Raw genomic sequence first — 25,549 nt, forward strand, 5'->3', positions numbered from 1 at the left:
GCAGAAAATAGGTTAGAAATGTTGATTTAGTAGAAATGAATAGAAATGGATAATGTTTGGAAATGATTCAGAATGAAGTCAAAGAGATGGGGAGAGAAGAAGAGGGGAAGAATAAGAAATTTAAAGGTAGCTAAAATTTTGAGCCCCATTGCTGTTTTAGGTCTTTTGTTTCATTGGGTTTTTTTCCTTCCTTTGGGGTCTGGATGATGAGGTGTGTGTCATATGCCGTGGCATATCATGTTTATTTAAAAAAACCACACTTTCAGTTTTTAGATAAATGAGGATGGGGTTCTCTCATTTTATCACTTTGTTGGAGGGAAAATAATATAGCTAAGTGCTGATTAGTGCAAATAAGGAATACAATGAAGTGATGGCATTATTTGAATTTTAACAGTATTTCCATTGAGCTGGAATCAATTACTATATTTTATATAACTATAGCTTCAAATAGTGTAAATTTGAACATATGCAATCACTTCATGGGATTTGTTATTTACACTTATTTGGGCCTAGCTGTAGCTAGAGATTTTAAGTATGATAAGACTTCATATTTTCTCTTCTCAAAGATTTAGTTTAAGAAAAACATTTATTCTCCCTCTTTTAAAAACCATGTTCTGGCTTAAATTCATATATCTAAGATGCTGGGAAAGCAAGAGAGCACCATAAATTATTATCTCATGGAGATAGAGATGGAGGTAGCAGGAATGTATTTATCCTGAGGTCATAAAAGGAGTATCCCCAAACCCCAGGCTTAAACACAAGGAAGTGATAAGACCAGGGGTGTTCTGGACCCAGCTCACAATGCCTCAAGAGAGTCACCCATTAAATTTTCACTGTGAAGGAAATTGGCAAATGTTACAAATTAATGTTTGATTTACTATTTTTTGATTGTCTAGACTTAAGAAAGTGATAGATAAAATGTTTAATGATTCAAATTGAACTTAAAAGTGTGTTATATGTACATTTTATGTTTCCTTTGGAGAGGCAATTTTAAATAGTTACCAGCATAAAACTGATTGGGGCATTGTGTTCTGTGAGATCTCTCTTAGTAGTGTAGAATTGTACCTGGAATATTTTTGTACTAATTTAGAAGTCATTCAGTGAAGTGAAGATCTAGAAAAAGTTTACTCCTGAAAACAAAAGCTCCATTTTAACCAATCTCAATGAACGGCTTGCCAGAGAGATTTAAAGAAGATTCTCTCTCTCTCTGTCCCCCCTTTCTCCTTCTCCCTCTACCTCTTCTCTGTCTTTCTCTTTGTTTTCTGTCTATCTCTCTCAGATAGGAGCAGTGGATACCTATTATTTTGTTTGCACAAACATTTACCATTGGTATAAAAATCTGGAAGTTCTTTTGTTAAATAAAGACTCAGTAGCTTCAACCCGAAGACTCAAATCATAAAATCATTTATTTAGATGTGAGTGAATGTGTCTCTCTGTAGCAAAAGTTTGTAACTTGTTACTTATTGGATAAAGATTTCATGTCTTTGATGGTATTTTAGGGCCTTCTGTGTTAAGAAGTCACTGATTAAATGACACAAGGTCAAAATTCAGGTTAAGTTACTTCTGGCAAATACACTTTAAAGTAAGCAGTCATTCTTGATATGGCCTAAAAGAGGCAAATTTTTAAAAGTTGCTTTCATGCACTTAGATCTTACTCTGGTTGCATAGATTCGAATAGTCTTGAAATGATGAGGAAACGATGAAATTTCTGCTTTATTCTCAGTGCCTTGATTTGATGTTTCTCAAGGCCCTGTGTTCCCCATATAACACCATCTCACCAGTATACATACATACATGCATACATATTTATATGTATATATGTATATGTGTGCATGTTTGTATGTATGCCATCAATGCACATTTATCCCATTACTATAGTTTCAAAAACTCTCTTGAGTTTTCAAACCCATTTAGATTTTCTTCAAAAATCTCCTTTTTAGTCCTTGATATTTAAAATCACATTTTGAAGAAAGCTGAGAGATGTATTTTAGACAATCTTGGCTTTCTTCCCTCTCCCCAATATTTCTTGACTAATGTTTCTCTACAAAACACAAAGGGACAAATTCTGTTTGGGTTGGATCCTTGAAAGCAACTTGATTGAATTTCACCAGGAATAGTCAGGCTTGTTTTGATCATTTTCACTGACTAGGTCAAACTAAGTTCAGAATTTTGACAAAGAAATTTATTTCTCTGTAATTGGTATTGCATGAAAGATGACACATGCCCAACAATTAAGTATGAAAAACAAAATGCACCTGTCATGTACAACACATTTAAAGGGAAATGGCGACACAAAGGAGAATGTTCCCTGAAGAATCTTCAGCCTATGAGTGACAGATGTGATGGGCTGCCCATGAGTCACAGATGAGAAACCACTGTCTCTCATTTCAAGGAGGCAAAATAACTCTCATATTTTTAGAAAATAATGCAATTATGTAATCTGAAACATTTCTATCACTGAAGTGCCCCAAAGGCTAAAATGATTGGAAGTATAAAATCAAGCATTTCCAATATCTCAGGGGGAGGGAATTCCTTTGCCATTGAATAGTATGGACAAATGGAATTGCATCCACTATTCTTTCCTAGTAGGAGAAAAAAAGAGTACACACAACTCACAGAAGTGGGTTTCCTTATTTACCACATAAATGAGTAACATTAAAACTCAAACATTCATTTTCAAAACAAGAACCTAAACTGTTATATTCTTATTCACACATCAATCCCACAGAAAACAAACGTGGCAGCATTGTTTTAATTGCAGGCAAATTTAAGTGTGAAACATATTTTTTTGGGAGGGGGATGTATGGTTGGCATTCTCAGTGCTACTGGATGCATCTACTGGTATCATCCACATGCCTCAACAAGAAGCTGATGGGAACACTTCACAGATATTCTAGATTCATACAGTGCAATGTTTCACAACACATAACACCATGAAATCACTGTATGAATCCAAGAATTCCTACCTCTCTTGTGGTTTGCAACTTGAACAGAAGAAACTGTTGACAAAGCTAATTTGGGAGCAACTGGATAGTTTAAAAGAATGAACAGCAAATTAGAAAGGTACCACATAAGAACAAAAGAGCAACTTTCAAAAACGTAATTACTTGGCAATGAAATTTTAAAACTCAATCAACCTGAAAAGAAACCCTACATGAATCTGCTATTTGTAACTGTTGTTTCTGGGTTCTTTTCCTTTATTTTGGCTCATTTATTTACTTTTTGTTTCATTGTTTGGCTTGCTTTCATTTCATAAGACAGGTGCTACTTGGCTGAAAACTGTTCAACATTGTCAGTAATGAAGTTTTGTTGTTTTCTTATTTTTTTCATTGATGGGTATCGTTGAAATTTTGCCATTAGAGGACAAGAAGAAACCAGATGATTTAGCCAAAGAACACAGATAATTCAGGACCTTTATTAAGCCCATTTTCCCCATAGTAGAAGGACTTCTTAAAAACTTGTTTTAGCATTCCTTTTATCCCAATTCATCATATTGTTTGGTTTGGGAAAACAAAAGCTGATGACACATACGACCAGTTTGGTCGGTCACCTCTGGGTGAACTGACCAGCTACAGAGTTATTGTGTAGCTTCTTAAGTGTTGAATTGAAAGGAATTGAACCAATTCAGTCAAAATCACCAGATCACTTTGACCAATCCCAGCCTGATGGACCCCACAGAAGTTGAGATATTAACTGCAGAAGTCCAGTCTTTGATGTCTAGAGGTCACTGTAACTATCAGGCATATCATCTTTGTGGAAATATTGGTCTCAAAATGGTGACTTTTCTTTTCTCATTTGTTCTGATTGTTATTTGTTAACCAGCTTTCCATAAAGGGCAGTTTGAATAAGAAGCAAAGGGCACATTAAAATAACAAGACAGCACAGCTAGGCTGAGATAGGATCGTCCTAAACTAAAGTTTCCAACCAAAAACTTTATCCCAAATGGTCAGTCTTGGAATAAATCCATTTGCACTCAATCACAGCAGTGGAAGGAATATTGCCCACACTACGTGACAGATACTGTAGAAGGGTTTTATGCTGTGACACTCACTGAAATTGGAGCAGTATTATTTAAGTAGATCTTTGAGGGATTTTGAACAATAGCTAATTTTGGACAATTGAAAATGAGTTTTATAGGGTTAGGTAAGTTTTAGATCTTATTGTCTAATTTATTGAACTATAAAATCCAGTGGAAAATATTCAATGGCACTGCATTGAAAATGGTTCCATTTAGTTTTCTGGGAAATAACGCAGCTAAATTGGCCTACTAATCCTTATAGAATTATCCTAAAAGGGCCAGAGCTTGATCTGTATTTCTTCTTACACGTGAATATGTGGAAACTTGGGGAAAATTCATTTGGAGAAGATGATTAAGATAATTCTATTTGTTAGTAATGTATGTATCTAGGACAGTCTCTGTTTCATCCCGGATCAAGGACTGAAAATGCAGTCCTTCCAATTGAATTCTTCAACAAATTGCTAATATATTTTATTTTGCTGAACAACTATTTCCTGGTTCCTTCTTTTGCTCATTTCCTTCTCCATCTGTATTCATTAGAGTTTAAAAGAAACTTCCTGTATATAAGAACCAGGGCGAGCTGAAGGCCAAAGATATGTGTTTATTTATTTGTCTGCATGAAGGGGAGATGGGGAAGAGGAAAAAAAAAAGGAAATAATGTCATAAAAAAAGTCTTCATTTACATTTGGCTACAGATATCAGAACTTCAAAGTTAAAGGGAGATCGAAATGCCAATATATCTTGTCTATTTATTACTAAGTTTTAAACTGTGGTTATATTTCATCCCATGGCACTAATCACCATACAGGCTGTCGATAATATTGTCTGAGTCATTGGAACTGGGTAAACAGAAATATTGCACTGAGGACAGAAGATACTTTGCCATCAGTACCAATGGGAATGCTTACTTATAAAACATCAAAGACAGATGGTCATATGCTGGACACCTTTGGTGAGGTCTAGTTCAAAGGGTGAAAATAGATCCAAATTTCAATAATACAGTCTATAGCAAATATCAGCATGAAGGATCAGGGGTGTTTGGGTTAGGTGAGTTTCACAAAGCTGTTTTCCAAAATTCTGTTCCATTCAGTGTACAAATTTTTATAACTTTCAATTCACTTAAAAAATAAAAGCAAACAAGAAACATTTAAAATGGATTTGATGTAGACGATGAAGTATAAAGTCCTTACTATGTTTCTCATTTACTTACAATGTACATGGTACTGTGATGAACACATAACTGCACATATAACTACATTTTCCTGGGGCAGATGTTCTATGTAAATACACTAAAGTGCTTATAACCTTGGTGATGGTTTTTTTTTTCCTTTAAGAACCGTGTGCCCAAAGTCTCCTTTGCAGTAGACAAAGATTTGGCCTCAGGTTCTTTCTAATATTTGATTATGTGAATGTGCGTGCGTGTGCGTGTGTGCGTGTGTGTGTGTGTGTGTGTGTGTGTGGTATGAATGATTTCAGTGCCAAGGGAAAAAAGAAAGCAGGATTTTATGAAAGGAACTTCAGTGACTTTGAGATCAGGAGGAATTTTGCAGGTTCCTACCTTGCTTTGTATTAGAAACCTCAAGGGAAGAAATATTCGGCCATATCCTATCAAACTTGGGAGGATCTGCATACATTGGGAAAAATTAGGATTTGTTATTTTCATTTCTAGAATATTGCTGTTGGGTCTAAACAGAAAATTGTATGAACAAAGACACAAACCACACACATCTGCTCTTTAACTCGTCCATGGTTCACTTAAACCATACAGGACATCCACACTGAACAACAACAATAACAGCAACAATAACAACAAGGAAAAAAACAAGCAATTGATGATTCTCGAAACATCAAATGGAAATTCAATATATAGCCTCTTCATCGTTAAGGGTATATATTGATTGTCATGTTTGGATTATTCCCACTTGGAATAAGTGTTATTGTTCTTTATAATTCAACTGCTTATGGAAACCTTTTGCCTGAAACAAGATGATAATGCTAAAGTAATCATCTCTTACTAGCAGCTTCCATCTGAGGCATGGATAGATATGGACTAGCTTTATTTGTCTTTTCTAAAGACCATTAGGGTATATTTTAAGTGTGAGCCATTATCTTTCAAAAGATACGAATCTAGAGAGTACTTTAAAAAAAAGCATACTCTAAAAGAAAAAAAAAGAATATTGATCAACCAATGATTATTCTATTGTTTCAAATAATATTCTAATACTACCTTTTTTAATGAAAGTTTTTACCTCAATTTAAAGTCACAAGTTGCTATTTTAGAGTTGATTCTCAAACCCTCTCAGATCTGCCAAAGTTCAGAAAATATATATGTGTCAATGTAGAGAATGTATTGGGAAAGGAAGGTGCACATATTTGGAATTAGAGCTGTAAATCCCTTTGGTTGGGGTCACTGGAGATGAAGTAACCTTGGATTTGGAGTCAGAAATTCTGCTTTGAAAAATGGCTATGACTCTTTCTAAGCTATATAGCCATGGACAAATCCCTTAAGCTTTCTCTGAGACTCAGTTTTCTCATCCATAAAATGGGGTATAATAACACTTGCATTATTTATATCTTAGGGTTGTTGTGAGGAAAGCATTGAAAAAAACCTTTGAAATGTTATATAAATACAAGTTGGAACTGTTATACTCCTTCTAGGCCCAGTTCAAGTCCAGCCTCCTCTTGTGAAGCCTTTTTTAGGCATCCCAACTCACATTGATATCTTTCTCCTCTTCATTTCAATAGCATTTAGGGTCAAGCAATAGTGAAGTACCATAGAAAATGTATTCTACGAGCAGATCAAAGACTAGGCTCTAGCCTTGGCTCCATTTTTGTTTTTGTTTACTCATTTCAATAGTAATCTGACTCTTCACGATCCTGATGGGGGTTCTCTTGGGAGAGATACTGGAGTGGCTTGCCATTTCCTTCTCCAGTTCATTAGAAGATGAAGAAACTGAGGCAAACAGGGTTAAATGACTTACCCAATTAAGTATATAAGTTATATATAAGTATATAGTTAAGTATATAAGGCCAGATTCGAACTCAGGAACATACCAGGTCCAGTACTCTACGCACTATGGCCCCACCTAGCTGCTCTGTTACTTCTTAGTTATACAATTAGGCAAGTTATATAGCAGTTGGCAAGAACGACTTCTTCAAGGTTAAGTTTTCTCATTTATAAATTGTGGGTGGTATCTTTGCACAACTTTCCTCATGTAACTTCTTTAAGGAAAGTCTTGTAAATCTTAAAACGTTATAGACACGGGAGTTATTACTATTATAAGGAACAAATTATATAATGGGCTGAAAATGCTCTCAGATTGTAAAGGGCCATAAAAACATGATGGCTCATGGCTGGATGGTTCATTTTACATACATCCTATGTGACTTTGTATTGCGAGTGAGTTAACAGGTGGTATTTATAGGGGTTAACTCTCCACCTGGAGTGGAAGATCCTTGAATGCAGAAAACAAGCTTTATTCTTCTTCATACACAAATAATGAAAAGTATAGCACCCTCCCTAGGTGCCATGGTGATTTGGAGTTCAGGAGACCTGAGTTCAAAATTTTCTTTAGACACTTTTGATTGTGTGACCTTAGCCAAGTCACTAAACCTCTCTTAGCCTTAGTTTCTTCCTCATCTGTAAAATGAATTCAGATTCATGTAGACATTAAAATTCTGTAAAATGTGCTAAGTGGTTTCAGTCCAATGAAAATACGTGACAAGAATTTGAATAATGTGATCATTTCAGAAGGTTCATTTTTCTCACCAATAGAGACTTAGTTATGGTAGGATCTACCCCATAGGGTTTTGTTTTGTTTTTTTTTGAAATAGCACATGAAAAGTGCTTTCTAAAGCTTAAAGTACTACATAAATGCTAGCTATTAGCATATACGATTACTATATAGTAATATGCCCAACAAATACTTATTTGGTATTGTTAGTACCAAAAAGATAGCCATCATATTGTTTCCTCCACTAGTAAGATATAAAAGGCAAACAGGGTCACATCACAAGCATATCACAGGGTTTTCTGTCTTATGACATCCTTTATGATTTCAGAAGCATTAAAAAAGTTGATCTACTGATGTTTTAATACAGTAAAGGTTGTATCTAATTGATGTCAAAATACTGGGATGAGGTATGAAAAACTGAGTATATCATATTTTGCAAGACCAAAGCTGAAGATTCAGAAAGGGTAGATTGATTTTTTTTCCCCTTTCCTTTATCTTGTTCCCACTGTTTGCAAATGGATTTTGAACATTGTAGGGACCAAATTCCTCCTTGATCCACAGAAATGTTTGGTTTCACATGGAAGTTTTGATGTAATGTAGTCAGTCAACAACCATTTTTAAAGTAATTATCATGTACTGTGCTAAGTACTAGGGATATGAAGAAAGACAGAAAACAATCCCTTCTCTTAAGTAGCATATGTCCTAATGGAAGAGAAAACATGTAATAGCTAGGGGATACAAGATAGATGCAGAGAAGGCTGTTCTTGTTCACCCTTCATTTTGGAAGAGGACCAATGACATCCCATGGTGAAGTCTTGACTTATGAGTGAATTAGATGTAAGTTAGGCAGAGTTGCACAGAACTGAAGGTAATATGAAAGAGAAGGCAGCAGCAGTTGCAGGGATCAGGAATGGCCTCCTGCCAAAAGGAGGATTTGAACTGAATTTTAAAGGAAGTCGGGGAAGCTAACATGGGAAACAGACAATACAAAGGCATGAAGATAGGAGATGGAAACATCGATGAACTATAGTGCGTGGACTGGTATCAAATGTAAGAAGACTGGAAAAGGGTCAGGTTATGAAGAACTGTAGGTGCCAAACAGAGGATTGGTTATTTAATCATGGAGATAATGGAAAGACACTTAAGTTCAATGAGCAGGGGAGCAGATATTGTGAGGTTAACTCTTAATAGAAAAAATCACTTTGGTAGCTAAACTAGAGGATAAATTGGAGTGGGGAGAGACTTGAGGTGGGGAGACCAGTTAGGAAATTATTGCTGAAAAATACTTTGAAAACTAGGGCATGGCACTAATTAAAATAAGTAGGCTTTATAATAGATAATAGGTAAGCATAGATTTGCATTTTAGGTGAGAACAAGAAATGCTTTAAACTGTGTGTGTGTGCATGCATGTGTGTGTGTGTGTGTGTGTGTAAGCAAACGAAGAAATTCTATTGTCTCTTTATCTTACAATGTTCTAAGAAGTAAATTCCCTTTCTGTAGTAGAATCCAGAATAATTTTGGAATGATATTTGCAGCTAATGAGAAAGAGACTCCTTTGTCTTAGATAAAATACAGGGTCTTCTTGCTTCTCAGCTTCTTCTCACAAATGAATCAACAAAAAAAATCATTGTACAGTTAAAGCAAATCAATTCATATGTTCTGCAATTAAACTACCCCCCAATTGAGCATTATCCAAGCAAAGTCTTTAAAAAGTCTATGTTTTAATTATGCCATACATTTATGTGTTTGTATTTTATCTTAGTTCTTTTTATGTTGGTTGGTATTTAAAAATTAATTATTATGTTATAGAGGGATCAGGAGCCAATTAATTTTAAGATTCTTCCAGTATTTGCTCAACAGTGAAGATTGGATAAAGGTGCTCTAAGGCCTGTACCCAATACACAAAGTTTGTCCCAGACACTTCCCAAGGGGTCATTCAATGTCTGCTTGACAAGAGTTGCCAGGACTTTCTTTCTCAAGAGGCTGCTACCCCATTTTGAGGTAGCTCTGAGCATTTTACTTAAATTGAGTCATAATCTGCCCCTCTGAAACTTTCCCCCTAAATTTAGTTCAGTAGGGCCACACAAAGGAGGTTTGATCCACAGGATGACTAACTTGACAGCAAGTGATTACAAAGGCAGAAATTTAAGTTAAAACTTTCAAAGATGACTTTTTCAAATTATAGCTTCTCAAGTGGTGTGCATGTGGGTATGTGTATATGTGGGTGTTTTGATCACTGCCATGGTTATGCAAATACTCTTTGTTTTGTTGCTGTATTAGAAAACAATCTGGTTTGTAATGAAACTTTCCCCCATGGTCATGCCTAACACCTTGGGCAAGGAAATCCCAGACCCAGTGTGGCTGCTTTGTCTTCAAAGTCTACAAAAACCGGTGCTAGGACTAATTCCATTGGTTAGATGGTGATACAGTTTTACAATGCATCCTTTAGGACTTTTAGGGCATTGTGTGGGAGATACGGTGTCCTAAAAAATGAATTAAAAAATGGAAAGGAATTTCATAAGTCAATCTTTGAATATTATGGGATGCTTCATCTCTTACTCCCATAAAAATTTTATTTTCTTTTAATAAAATCACCTAAAATGAAGCACTTTCTTTTTCCTAAGGTACAAAATGGTGCAGTGGCCAAGACAGACTGAATAGTAGTTAGAAAATCTGGATTTTAGTTCCAGCTCTGCCACCAACTCATTGTGTGATCTGTGACAAATTATATGACCTCTCTGGGCCTCAGTCACTTCATCTGAAAAATGAGAAGTTTGGATTAGGTGAATTTATGGTCCCTTTTAATTCCATAATCCTAGGACACTTTGAAGTCTCATTTAACTCTTGGTGGCTGGTAGAGAAGTACTGTTTTCTTAATTAGTGCTTCAGAAAATCAGGTTAAATTTGATTGCAACAAATCTAATTATTATGAAAAATCTTTTTTTAAACCCAAAGTTTACCCCAATTACTACAATGGTCTGCTTATCAACATGTGATGAGGCAGGCTTTCAAGAAAATAAAAGTATTTAGTAGATCTTTTGGGCTTTGTTGTAACGGGTTTTGACCTTCAGCAGGTGTCAGATAATTTATTTCTCTTATCTCCATTAGCCCAACATATACAAGAAACCCTTATATCAACAAGAGGGTCTGCTATTGAGATACAATATATGTTGCATCTCTCTCTCTCTGTCTCTCTCTGTCTCTCTGTCTCTCTCTCTCTCTCTGTCTCTCTGTCTGTCCCTCTCTCAGTGAAATATAGTGGAAGGATCAAACATTGAATTTGTAACTAGAGGTCATGGATTCAAACCCCACGCCTAATATTTGTCACCCGTGGGACATTGGATAACTCAAGTAAAGTCTATGAGCATCATATTCTTCATTATAAAACAAGGGCATCAAACCAGATTGCCCCTCTAAAGTCATGATTTTTATCATTCTATGAGATGTCAATGATGCAGACATTCCCTCCAAAAGTAATTCATAATATTAAGATTAAAGTGCTATATAATATACATATATACGGATGCATATAATATCTTATACCTGATCTTATAAATATATACACACATTAACAAGCATATGTACATACTTTACACATATCATATGTTTTTTAATATGTGTGTATGTTTTTATTATTGTTTTATTGCTTCAGTGATGCCCAACTATTCATGACATCATCTACAGTTTTCTTGGCAAGGATACCAGAGTGGTTTTCTGTACCCTTCTCCAGCTCATCTGACAGCTGAGGAAACTGAAGTAACTGGGTTAAGTTACTTGCCCAGGGTCACACAGCTACTAAGTGTCTGAGGTCAGATTTGAACTCAGGAAGACAAGTCATCCTGATTCCAGGCCTGTCTCTCTACCTACCGTTTTACCTGGTTGTCCTTGTGTGTATATATATTCACATATGTGAATATGTATATATGTAGATTTATACAAGGGAAGCATATATGTATATGTGCATGCATTCATGTGTGTATGTATGTGTGTATGTATTCTGCTCTAGTATGGAGCAACAGAATTTGGAGCAGTGGGAATCAGGAAAGCTCAGTTCTAGTCCTAATCTTGCTACCATTTACCAGAATGGTGGTAGAAAAATAAAAGCCTTCTTAGGCTTCAGTTTTTTTTTTTTTTATGTGAAACAGTGGTGTCAAAAAAAAATCCCTCTAGCTAAAATTACGAGTCTAAACCAGCGGTGGGGAACCTGCGACCTTGAGACCACATGTGGTCTTCTAGATCCTTAAGTGGGGTCTTTTGCCTGAATCCAAATTTTACAGAAGAAATCCTTTTAATAAAAAGACTCTAAACAATAGCAGAACAGGCTAGAAGGCTCTCATGGACCAAGGCATAGGAAATTCAAATGCATTCAGAGAAGCTTCATAATTGGGTACAATTTGCTCTGTGAAAAATATATGTCTATATGTTATATATATATGATATATAACAACATATAACTTATAGACATAATATATATTTACATGTTATATACAGAAATATGTGCATATGTAAATATGTATAATTTATTTCTTTGAAATTATATGTCAAAACCTCAAATTAGAAAGAGAGATGATTCAGAGAATGTAAGCAGCCCCTGGTCAGCCTCTGGTTTCTGCAGGATTCTAGCTAGCCAAATTGATATATTTGGAAATCATCTGTTCTTAGAAAGCTTGAGTACATTGACAGCAAAACTGCTTTATGCTGTCCTTCATTCTGAGGGTTCCCTTATTTGGAGCTCAAAAGCAATTAATCTGAAGGGAGAATGACAGCAACTGTTTCATCCTATACTGTGAATAAAAATAACATAAGGCCTCATTGATGAGGACCGTGAGGTGTCCGCCCAATGCTATCAGTTCTTTCTTCTCTTTAAATTTTCTGAGTGACATATCTTCAGGGAGAAAAAAAAAGAGAGATCTCTTTCTTTGGGGGGGATATGAGAGAGGGGGAGGCAGCCATGGAATAATAGTTCAGGGATTGCAATTTTTGAGCTATAGTTGAGGCTTGTCCAAAGCTTTCCTTTGAATTCAGCAACAGAGAGTGTCTTCAGAACAATGTGAATGAACTCTCACTGACGTCCAGCTGGTCAAGCAATGTGTTCAATGCCTGTGTTCTTGTGATTATCAGGTATACCTATTGTTGCTAGCATTTCCATATCTCCCATTCTGATGCATGATCCACCTCATCCAAGAAATGATCTTACCTTAATGGGAAGTCTAGGTCTATATCCCACAGCAACTGATATGCTTGGTCAGAGTGCCATAGGCGATGATTTGATGGTATTGTGAGAAGATTTGAACTTATTCATTTGAATCCAATGAGGCACCATTACCAATTCAGCAAATTTTCTAATTTTGATGGTCCTCAGACACAATAGCTTCAATAGCTTACAAAGAACTTTCTGCCATTTTTTTGCCTTAAAAAAAGACCACTCCAGCAGCACTATTGAAGGGGCTTTGAGTTAGGCTGAGGGAGCTCAGGTGCATTTTCATGAATTAGAAAATCACCTGGTCTAATGCTTTTCATATGAAAGTGATTTCCTCCTGCCAGAAAAAGAAGCTCTCTACCCTTTAAGTTTCAAAGAGCTGTTTCAGAATTGCAGAAACCCACTGCCTAGTGCTGAATCCATGGCAAATCAGACTAAAACATGAGCATGAAGGAAAAAGGGAAAGGCTTTTTATCAGGAAAGATTCAGAGAGTTAGGCCTGCTTTAGAAAATTCAGTTGTCTATTGTCATACCCTAGAATACACTAAATATCTCTAAAAGTCCAAGAAAAAGAGAGGCAAAATGTATGGTCTACATTATCCAAGTGACTTTTTCTATCATTCTTAAGGATATAGAAGGAAAATAGTCAGCATTCAGCTACTTTATGCCACACAGGAATTGAATCAAATTCCTTCTATGGGATTCCATATGTTATTAAATCAAATGTCTTTAATAATTATAACCATATAGATTCTGGAATTCTCCTCCAGAAAAGACAGTGAAATGGGAGCCATCAAGGAGAAAAGACAGCAGAGATTATCACAAAAGCTTCAAGATTTCATTTCTTTCTGCCTATGCAGACTGAGGAAAGTATGAAATAAAGACAAGCTTATCAAGTCTTGGGTATTCTTTTGAGTGATCCTTGGGTATCTTCTGGGCATCTAGGAATAACACTAAGGAATCATGGCATGCAGAGGTTTGGTGGAGGAAAACCTTGAGACCTTTGGGATTATCTTGGATTCTTCCTAGACAACAGTAATAGTGTGGAGTTCTCTTTTGAAGCTGTGTCAAGGAAAGAATCTGCATTAATGTCATTCCCCCAAATATTACTGGAGGGACATTGCTGAGGTAGCAGCTGGATAACTGAGAGCCCCTGTGATGTATGTAAAAATCTTTGAGTAGAGTCATAAGACTTCAATTCTAGTTTCTGCTCTGTGAATAACACAAAGAGTGACCTTAGTGGCTGAATGAGTTTTAGTCAGATATATATCAGATACAGAACATATCTGTACATAGCTGTACCTAAGTTTTCTCATCTGTCAAAATTGTAATGATACTAATAAATGACCTACTTACCTCAGCACCAAATTAAATCATGGATATGGAGACAGAATGAAAGCTCTTTGAGGGAAGGGCCTGTATTCCTTTTGTAACTGTATTCTTCATACCTCGTAAAGTGACCGGCACATAATGGGTATTTAAAATTGATGATTGATCAACATTCTGCAAAGTTATACCTATGTAATGATTATCATCATCGTTATTATTTAACTTTTTGTTTTGACCATTTGTTTATATTTATATTTGGCTATTGTTTATACTTTTTGATACTTTGACTCAAGGTCTGTGGTTTCACTGGTGTAGGGGATTCATGATGAACAAATTCCCTCTATCAATGAATATTGGTAGTTTTCTCCAACCTATCTGCTTAGAGAGTTTCCCGAGGCCTTCTGATATTATGTGACTGCCCCAGGATCACATCAGTATGGGTCAGAGGAAAGACTTGGGCCCAGGTCTTCCTGATTCTGAGGCTAGATCTCATTCCAAACTCTCATTTGGACCCTTACCCATTATTATATTCTGACCTGCATCATCATGTAGAGTTCTAGGAACTCTTCTTATCTCTCTGAAGACTGTATAGCTTCTTGAAGACAGATTATGATTTTAACTTGACCAGATTATCTTCACAATCCCCATAGTGTATAATATGGTGCAAAGCACAAAGTAGCCACTCAATAAATATTTTTTTGGCTAATTGGTTCTAGTTATTACTATTATGATTATTCCTTAGAGTCTGTAACCCCCAGAAGGAAGGTTGCTAGAACTCAGCCAATGAAAAGATTTCTGAAAGTTGCTCCCACACCCCTAAATCTCAGCTTGATTGACCAATAGATATCATCTCTTGAGAACCTCCTCTCCTAGCCCTTTGGAAACCCTGAAATAACTGCACATCTTCTACCTCAACATTTCTTCTGAAGTATTTGGGGCTATCAAAATGCATCTTGCAGTACCAGCTGCACAAGTAGAGAAATACCAAGGAACCAAGTTTTGTCCATGGAGGTGACATGTGAGCACCTATAATGTCCTTGTTTTCCCCCCAGGGAGAATCCTGAAGGGACATCCCCGATTTGATGTAGAACCAAAGTGATATTTTTCTGTCAGCCCTCCAAGTTCAGCCCCCTAGTCCAGTAAATCCTTAGGCAGCTAGATGGCTCAGTGGATTGAGTGCTGGGTCTGGAGTCAGGAAGATTTGAGTTCAAATTCAGCCTCAGTCATTTACTAGCTCTGAGTGACCCTGGGCACATCATTTAACCTCTATTTGCCTTAATCAACTGGAGAAGGAAATGGTAAACCACTCCAGAATCTTTGCCAAGTAAACCTCATGAACTGTATGGCCCATTGGGTCACAAAGAGTCTGATACGACTAAACAACAACCTAAAATATTGAAATCCTCAGGGAATCTCTTAGATATGCAGAGTTCCTGCATGGGACCTCTCAGAGATCATGGAAGAAAACCTTTCAAATGAGTAACTGGAGCTAAACTGCATTCCATTCCCTGTTAGGGAAGAGCTTACTAATGCCCAGATATTAGCTCACACTTAAAAACTTCACCTTAAATTCTGTCTTAATTTTCAAAAGGTTACCCAGCATGAAAGATTCTTGACTCAGAGTCAATCACTGGCAGATCATTTTTTTTGAGTTGGAAATATTTTTGAAGGTTCACATTTGGTGTGAACATAATGTCCTCTCAGATTATCCAGAGAAGTTTTGGGGGACACAGTGTCAGCTATGTCCCAACATTCATTCAATTTTAGGAAAACCACAAAGGCTTGTGAACGTGAAATGCTAATTACACAAATATGAAATGAATCTGTGATGGCGGCCACAGAGCATGTGATAAGACAAGGTTCCAAGGAAATCTCACCTGGGACTTGGCCTCCTTTCTAGACCTTTGGCCAACAGAGCTTAAAATGAATGTCATACGTGACACAGTCTGACATCATGCTATTCTAGCTCAGTGATTTTATTTCTTCCTTTTTTAACATTATAAAAATCTAATTAGTTAAAGGGCAATTCAAATTAAACTTTTATTTGCAGGATTGAGAAGCATTAAGTCAATGGAAGACAAAACAAACCCTGCAGCTCTCCGGATGACATGAACATGATTACTAATAACCCTTGGGCAGGAAAATGATTAACCTTGTTATTTTACTCACGATCTACATTTATATGAGAAACTGGGATAGAGGGAAAATATTTAGAGGCTGCTTGGAAGACAAAATTTACAAGGTCTCGAGCCAGCATCAAATGTTTGCAAATAAAAGAACATCTCAGGGCTTTCCTGACAGGTTGATGAATACCTGCTGGTCAGACTTCTTTTATTTAATATTAGTGGCAATTAAATCATTTGGAGGGAGTGTTAATTTTATGATGAAAGTGATGTTAGTTTCAAGGAAAATTCAAGAAAAGAGATATGTACCTTAGGTAAATTATTGCTATGAACGACATGGGAAGTTTGCAAGCCTGCTGTTGGGGAGAGGCAGGAAAAAAATCATTCCCCGGCCACTATCATCATTATTTTTTGTTTGCTAAGGCTAAATAACATCATGCTGGTCTTTTTCTATTTCAAAATAATTTAAGAAAATAATGCACTGCCAGGTTTGTCCAAAGTGCTTTATTTGTGTCCTGTTTGGCTTGCTATTCAAAGAATGAGTTCTATTTATCTAAAATGGCCAATTTTTATTTTGGAAAAAAAAGTGTTGATTTTTTTTTTGATAGACCTACTACTGGAGTTTAAGATGCAATCTCTAAACTCTGACTCATCTGCCACCAGCAGGTTTCAGAGGTGATAATCACCCACACAAAGCTATTTGCACATCAGGCCAATCCTTCCCATGTCTAATTATATACTTTATAACATACTGTTTAGCATAATTAGTGAAATTATGCTTACAGGACTAAGGATCAGATAATATGGGTTAGAAGGCAGTGATTAGCTTTAACACTAGAAAAAGCAATACAAACTATTAATTAGATCATCAGTTATTACAAATGAATGTTTTGATAGAACTTTCCTGTTGACAAGTGCTCAGCAAGCATGATAGAAATCAAACTTAATTGAATGGTCATCATACTGAGTGAAGAAAAAACACAGATCATAAAGCTCAGAGAGTTGTGAATGATTTGGGGATTCATTAATTGCTGACAATATCACCAGTAATCTTTCAGCCATGTGGCCAAAGCATGCTGAAAAGATCAGCGTTGGAATTGAGTACCCCTGGGATAGTTGTAGGCCCTGCAACCTAATTGATAGACAACAGCAGGTACAAATGACCTTAATGGGAAAATTGTTACATTTCTTTCAGATGATCAGAAAGGATGACTATTATGTTTTTGCATTTGATCTTCAATTACAGTTTTAAAAATTCAAGATCTATATTAAAATCGTAGAAGATACAAAACTGTTTTTGCATGTATATAAAGTGTACATCTACATATACATTGTATATACATGCACACACACATATATACTTACAATATATACTCCAATAAATGGGGATATTATTTATTTTCTTGAGAATATTCTTTGATCACCACATACTCATAGGTGCTACATCTGTTGTGATGGCGTCTTCTTTGTATGTTGGTGAAATTCTGTTTATTGATTCCCTCTTCTGGCTAAAGGGAAAAGCCCTGGAAAATACTTAAACCTAGAAAAAACCAGCCTCTCCCTCTGATTCACCCCCTGAAAACTCCATCCGTTTCCTTTGTAGGAAAGATAACTCATTTTCTGAATACATTCCTGCTCTTTGAAGAGGAAAGGAAGTTACATACTCCTATACCTGTTGACCTCATCTCTTGACCCAATGTAAGCAGAAGCATTTATTCCTACAAAAAGGAAGAAATGTGTAGGTATCACTAAAGCAGCTTCAAATAATTTATTCTTTGTAGGATTCTTGGATTGATGGATTGGATACTTACAGCCAGGTTGCTTAAAGTGTACCAAGGGTGTGGGTTTTGGTCCTATCACAACAGGAGATTCTCACATTTTGCCCAGAGGGAAAAAGATGGGAGATTCTGGAAATGTCCATTACACTGTGAGGCGTTGGGCTGGATTGGAACTGAAGACTTTGGGAACAAGCTGGGTGAAGGACTTTAATTGTTAGGAATTAAATTTTCCTAAATTCTTGATAATAAAAGTTCATAAGCTTTCCAAAGTCACAACAAACCATCCTTTCAGGTCACCATTGATTACAAAAAGGAAAAAAAAAGAAAAAGAAAAAAAGGATTCAGATTTCCCATTTAAGTGTTTATCAAAAGGCCAACATCTGCTGATGCTCAGAAATGGTGAATGTGGTGGAGACAGCTTCATGGAATGTTAAGCGAGCAGTACAGTCAGAAAGCCCATGCAACACACAATTGACACCAAACAGAAAGAAACAACAGTCTACCTCCCAAGAGCTACTTTTCCATCTCTCCATTTCTGAAACTTTTGACAAGCTGATTACAAGTCCCTGTAATAGTTTTCAAAGTGTTCCTTTGCTGGCTTCCTTTTCCTATAAAAGGCATGTGCAAATGCAATTGTTAAGGTCTGAAAGCAGCATAGAGCTGTGAATTTGCAGTTAGGCAAATGCCGAGGGAGACACGGAAGCAGAAAAATTAGGCTATTAAAACCAAAGGCTTCCATTCGCAAGTCTGTAGCCTTGATGTTGTGCCACTTAAGGCTGTGGAGGCGGATGCCGTGGCATTAAGTTGGTATCTAAATGGATGTGAAACACTACTCCAATTTACAAGGAGGCCAGTTTTGATGACATTTAACATGGTGTCTAATGTTTAACAAACCTGGACCCAGGCCTATTCACAAGCTTACATAAACTGGACTGATTTATAAATGGAAAAACCTGACCATGCATTTAATATTAAAGCAACGATTTGATCCAAATTATTGGAGTATTGCTTTTCAGCTGGATGTCGGGTATTACAAATCTTCACCTGCCACAGCTTACATACTGATCTTCCCTGTCCAGCCCAGAGCCAGTGACGAAAGCCAAAAGGAAGGCAAGGCAATGGGGGGAAAATTTTAGTTCAATTACCCTGTGTTATCTAAGCATTCTCAGTACTTTATTTCTAATCAGCTATTCAGTTCTCATACAAGGATTGTAGACATCAGCAAGCTAGACAGTATGATATCTATAAACTACATAAGATACTGCTTTGAAAACCATTTAGATATTCCCTTAATAAACTCTGGTCTTTGGGAATTGGCCTATATCCATCTCTTTAGATGTAGAGGAATTAAATAGCCTGAATCTCTCATGCGAGATCCATGGAGCCCAACAATACATGCTCTGAAACTGCAGAGGGGAAAATGTCCTCTTTTGTCAACCCTGTTGGGAGGGGGGGGGATGGGAATGGCAAGGAAAATATTCCCTCTTAAGCTTACACCTTTCTAAGGCTTCTAAAAGGATTTCCAGTACTTTGCCTTCTGATAAGTCAGGTCTTAGAATTTGGCTAACTACTTTTGCTCACTAAAATTAAAAAAAAATTGTAAAAAAAAAATTGTAGTTGAATTATCACCACCATCCTGCAACCAAAAAAAATATCAATGAAGACAGTGAATTTTGTCAGGATCACTGTGGCTGTATGAAATGACATGTGGATAATTGTGTTTTATTTGCTTTTGTTTGTTTTTGCCTTTCTGCCTTTAGGCATTCAAAAGAATATTGGGCCTCTTCAAATCTCAAAAAAGCCTACCTTTACAAAATGCAATGAAGCCCTTTGTTTCACATCATTTTCCTTTTTGTCTGATTAATAAATTTTAGTTTTGCACTGGTAGCTATCTGAATAATTAAAATTTAAAAAAATAACAGCAAGAAAACTTTCTTTTTTCTTATTGTTACATTTGAAATCCTACAAAAATAGGCTTGCATTAAGCATTGAAGAGGACAATTTAGTTTGTCAAAAGAACCCTGACAAAGCTAATTTTGTAGTTCTGGCCTTTCGTTGACAATGAAAAGTCATTTGTGAGACTAGGTCCTCAAATGAATTCCTAGAACTGTTTTTATTATATATGTAAATATATTGTACTGCCCCTCCTCACTCTATTTAGATGTTATACCTAGTGAGGGCAATGATTAAATTTTACTCAATTTTATTTCCTCTCCCTTTCCCAAGTGCCCAGCATAGTGCCTTTGAATTGGATTGATTTGAATTGAATTATTTCACCTGGACTGTCATAAGGACCCTAAACAAAGTTTAACTGAGAACAATAAAACTCATTAAGACTATTTCAAGAAAATAATATCCTGAAATCAGAAATGGATGCTGGGAAAATAGACCTGAGGAGCTAAACAATAAAGCAAAGCTTTTCTAGACTTGTTTCATGTTTTTACTTACTACCAATACTGGAAATACTGGGGATACCTGGGGAGAAAGAAGACAACAACAGAAGAACCCATTAACCATATATTAACACAGGACTAAAAATCATTAACGTTATATCAAGAACAATTTCCTTATCACATTCAAAATATTAAAAGCTAAACCAAACCAAAACAAAGCAAAAACCCTGAAATATGGAGTGGAGCTACACAAAGCCTTCATTTCAATTCGAAAGCACTTGTTCTCTTGAGGGGTAGGAAGCCATGAGCCAGAGTTCAGCATCAAACTGCAATTCCCGGAAGTGAAATGGGCAGTCCAAGTGCCCTTGGGACTTGTGTATTAATACCAAAGAGCCCGTTAGCTCAGCAGAACAGTTACTGAAATAGATTTATTATTCGGGAAAGAGACATAACTCATGTATGTAAACTGGTGGGATACCTACCCAAATATTTTAACTCCAGTCATAGATTTAAAAAAAAAGTAATGTATTATAAATTCCATGGGTCAGCTGTTGAAAATCATTTGGGGTTTTATTTGATTAACTGCACGTAACCACCATTCTTATTCCACTTTTACTTGTCAGTTACATGGATTAAGCTATGTAATAGAAATTTAATTGAGCAGAAGAATACAAGAACACATTAGCTTGCTTATATCGATCATCCACTTCATTGATTTTTTTCAGCTCTTCAATTCTCCAGTTGCATTACAGAGGCGGAACCACTTCAGAGTGTGACTGGACTTGGGATCAGATTTGGACCAAATCTAGTCTTTATGCTGAATAAAACTCCTGATGAGAAAATTTGCTAGTTCAGCAAACTTTACTGAGCAATGCCTCGTGACTTGTGTCATCTCAACTGGGTCTCCACAGCTCGTGGTTTAGTAGCTAGAGCACTGGATCTGAAGTCAGGGAGATCTGAATTCAAATTCAGCTGCAAATTCTTACTGGCTATGTAAGTCAGAGAAAGTCACTTAACTTGTTTGTCTCAGTTTCCTCGCTGCAAAATTTGTATAATTATATTACCTTTTTTGCAGGATTGTTGCAGAGACCAAATAAACTAATAGTTGTAAAAAGCTCTTGGCGTTCAGTATGTTTTTTAGAAATGTTTATTTCTCTCCCTTCTTTTCAATGTTACTGATGTTTGCCTATAGAAGGTATTACACAGGATTTTTAATAGAATTCTATCTAATTTATAAGTTCTGAAATCTATTTCCTGAAAAGTGTGTGCGCGAACACACATGTGAACATAAACATGCACATACACACATATGTTGATATATATGCATGTGTTTATGTATGCCTATGAATCTTTGTGTAAATATTCATAATATTTATGTAAGGGTACATATATATGTTCATATGCCTGCACATAAATGCAAATGCATATATATAATATATGTATATGTGTACATATGTATGTCTATGAGATAGATAGATCTATATATATTTCATGTATAAATGAGTGGAATAGGCTCCCTGACCTCTATAATCCTTTTCAGCTCTTAACTTATCATACTTTCATATATTTGCTTTGGACCTATGATTTTACTGTCATTGGAATGCCTTTTTTAGAAATGTCCTTCACTGATGCAAGCTGGCAACTGATTTGTGACTTACACTCTTGGACAGTTGCCTGGCCACTGAGAGTTTAAGTGACTTGCCCAGGGTCACATGACTAGAATGTTTAAGAGGTAGCACATGAATACAGTTCTGCCTGACTGTAAGAATGGCCCTCCAGTTACTCACTACTCCCAGGCTCTCTAAATATTTCTTTTAAGTGTAAGCTTTTGTTTTGACTGATTAGGATATATATATGTAGATGCATTTTCCTTTTAATTGGGAATCACGGGATTTTAAAGGTAGATATTGATTAGAGGTCCTTTAATCCAACCCATATTTGTCCATGAACTCCTCTACAATGTATATAACCAGTAGGCATCCAGCCTTTGTTTGAAGACATTCAGTAAGGAGAAACCAAAAATCTCCCAAAGCAACCCATTAAATTTTTGGAAAACGTGGATAAGATATAAGGCAAGACAAGATATAATTTAAATATTGGATAGTCAAATAATATCTAAAATTAACATACTGAAATAAACAACCATTTTGAAAAAAAAAAAACAGCCCTTATGCCTTACCTAGAGTTCTGGCCTTTTTTTTTTCTTTTCAAACTAAGGAATATATTTCTGCTTATTTTGAATGTCCCTTTAAAGCTCAATGCCAATGCATACAAGCTTTGGGGAATGGATGTTTGATTTTGGATACTTGGCATATGTATCATCTCCTATGTCCCAATTAAGCCTCACATTAATTGCTGACCATTACTTAACTGAAGCTAAGTTTGAGTTGGAAAAAAAAGATCCCTTGCCTATCATCTAAAATCTCCAGGTTGCAGATTTGAACTCCAGTATATAAACTAATTTTAGACCTGTATAGATTTCTGTGCCAGACTGCTAAAGTCTCCAGCTGATGCCTTGGTAGAATATCTCTGCAGCAGCATGACAGCGTGACCTCGAATTGGGTCTTTTTTCCCCTTTGCAAATCCCCTGGTGAGGTATGATTGCAGCATCATAACTCCAGCATCAATGGCCAAAGCTCCAAATTTCCCAATGATTGAAAATCCTGCTCTGCTGCAAAGAACAGCAGGCCTTTTGCAATCCTTCAAAGGGAAATGGTGTTATGGTGGCAGAAATAAACTTTTCATGTGTCTCCCAACTTCTATGGAGTTAGAGGACTATGCATAATGGACGACAAAGTTCTCAAGGTACTTTGTCAGATCCATTACAGTACAAAACTAAGAGAGCCCTTCCTAAGGCAAACACTGCAGTGGAATCCTTTACGAAGATGCCCAGAGTTTTCATTCCAGAAGGGTTATCAGTGCAGGTAACAAATGCTGGTCATTCTGGCCTTGCAGACATTGCATGGGGACATGCAGGGTAAAAGTGTATTCTATTACTACTAATCATTGGCTCCTAAGGACTGCGTCTTATGCCTGCCTTCTGACTTGGGCTTTAATTACAGAATTTGGAGCACCAGAAAGGATGTTAAAGAACATCTAGCCCAACAACTTTTACATATAGGAGCAAAAACTGAGGCCCAGGATTGTATCTAGGATCATATAATTGGTGGCTGGATCAGAACCACAGCTAAACATAAAGTGTGGTTAAGGTAGGCTGGCATACCTTGACATGCTCAGTCCATGACCTGTGCAAACCTACAAGTAGAAATAAATCCACATCTGTGCTTAAGACCCAGTGTTATTCCCATGATACCACAATGCATTTCTTTCTGGTACTCTGTGGGAGTCATTTCATACTCTACAACTATAAAATGAGAATCACTCAGAAGAGACTGAGATTTAAATTGTTCATTTTAGTACAAATCTTTGTAACATTTCCCCCAAAAGTTACTTTTTGCAATCCCTATTTTGGTTATATGAAAATAGATGGTATATCTGGTGAGAACTCAATAGCCCCACTGAATAGCAGACTGTAAAAAAGGATCCCTCAGGCAGGAAACAGCTTTCAAATATTTAACAAGCCCAAACTTCCCTGGAATGCCCAATAAATCATGTGCTAGTTACACTGCACTGGTTCCCTTTACAAATGCTAGAATTTTTTTGGGCCTGACACCAGTTAAGGGATGAACTTAAGTCTACCCCCACTGCAGTACCTGTCTCTCTAATAAACAAGAATGTAGATCAGAGGGTATTCAAGAAAATTGTATAGCTTGAGGGTGGGGGTGGGGGTGACCACAGAGAATTTTAGACACACTGTATAATTGAAAGAACCTTATGAGAGGGATGACTACCACAGATGATGGCAATAATTCCTAATAAGAGATAGTTTAGAGTAGTTGCTGTCTATACTAGGCCCATGACTTCCAGAGTTACAGCTATCCCTTCTGAGAGTGGCTGAGATAATTCAGTACAGTGGCCCCAAAATGTGAGGATACAAGAAGCTTAGAGCTGAAAGAGCTGTTGGGTGAGATCTAATTCAGTTCCATCTTCAAACAGATGAGTAGTAGACTAAGGCTCAGAGACACCATTAGATTGTAAGCCCCTTGAAGGCAGGGAACTGTCTTAACACTTTTTGTATCCCCAGACTTTAGCACAATGCTGGGCACATAGAAGGGACCTAATAAATATATCCTGACTGACTGACCAAAGTGTCTTACCCAAGTCTACTCTCTGAGATTCAACAAGGTGTACCATTTGCTATTCTAGGTCTTTCATGCCTGATGCTGATAGAGTTCTTGTAGAGAAACTAAGACATGGGTGCCTATGGCTTTGGATCAAAGGCTACTATCAAATCCTGCAAGCCTCCAGTGCAGACCTCTCTTCTTGGGTAGAAATGTCATGTCAGTTGGTGACATTTGTACACTTTGATCAGCTCATGTGCACCATTGGCCTTTGTTGTTGTTGTTGAGTTGTGATCCCATTTGGGGTTTTCTTGGCAGAGATTATTGGAATAGTTTGCTGTTTCCTTCTCCAGCTCATTTTGCAAATGAGGAAACTGAGGCAAACTGGCTTAAATGACCTGCCAAGGGCCACACAGCTAGTAAATGTCTGAGGTCAGATTTGAACACAGGTCTTTTTGACTCCAGGCACTTGGGCCCAGGTGCTGTACCCACTGCACCCCTTCAACTACTTTGTAACAAAAGGAGGGGGGAACTACATAGTTGTTAAAAACATACAGTTTCAGTTTTCCTTGGTTTTTTAAAAAAAACATTGGGTTATAGCTGAGGCACTGGAAATGGACTAATGGCTTATGACCAGCCATGTTATGGCATCCTACAAACTGCATCAGCAAAGAAATGGCAGCAATGGACATATTCAGTCTTAATGAAGTCAATATGATTGTAGCCTCCAAATAAACACTGCTCTTACAGAAGGAGTGTCATTCTGTTACCCATCACAACTCCCTCTGTGAAT

General features: G+C 36.7%; 1 protein-coding gene across 7 annotated transcripts in view; it reads right to left on the reverse strand.

Annotated features, from left to right (window-relative positions):
* The window catches only part of NTNG1 (netrin G1), a 433,521-nt gene that overhangs the window by 70,646 nt on the left and 337,326 nt on the right, over window positions 1-25,549 (reverse strand). For 5 of the 7 annotated variants that reach the window (XM_069090496.1, XM_069090500.1, XM_069090503.1 and 2 more), the window contains exon 5: window positions 20,631-20,657. In XM_069090496.1, coding sequence (XP_068946597.1) covers window positions 20,631-20,657 — 27 coding nt within the window. Of the gene's footprint in view, window positions 1-5,576; window positions 5,643-20,630; window positions 20,658-25,549 lie in introns of all 7 variants that reach the window. The other 2 variants (XM_069090499.1, XM_069090501.1) reach the window with 1 other exon arrangement.

Source organism: Petaurus breviceps, unplaced genomic scaffold (assembly GCF_028583685.1).
Source record: "Petaurus breviceps papuanus isolate PSGF00001 unplaced genomic scaffold, PetGlider_PUasm1.0 186, whole genome shotgun sequence".
NCBI classification, from domain to species: domain Eukaryota; kingdom Metazoa; phylum Chordata; class Mammalia; order Diprotodontia; family Petauridae; genus Petaurus; species Petaurus breviceps.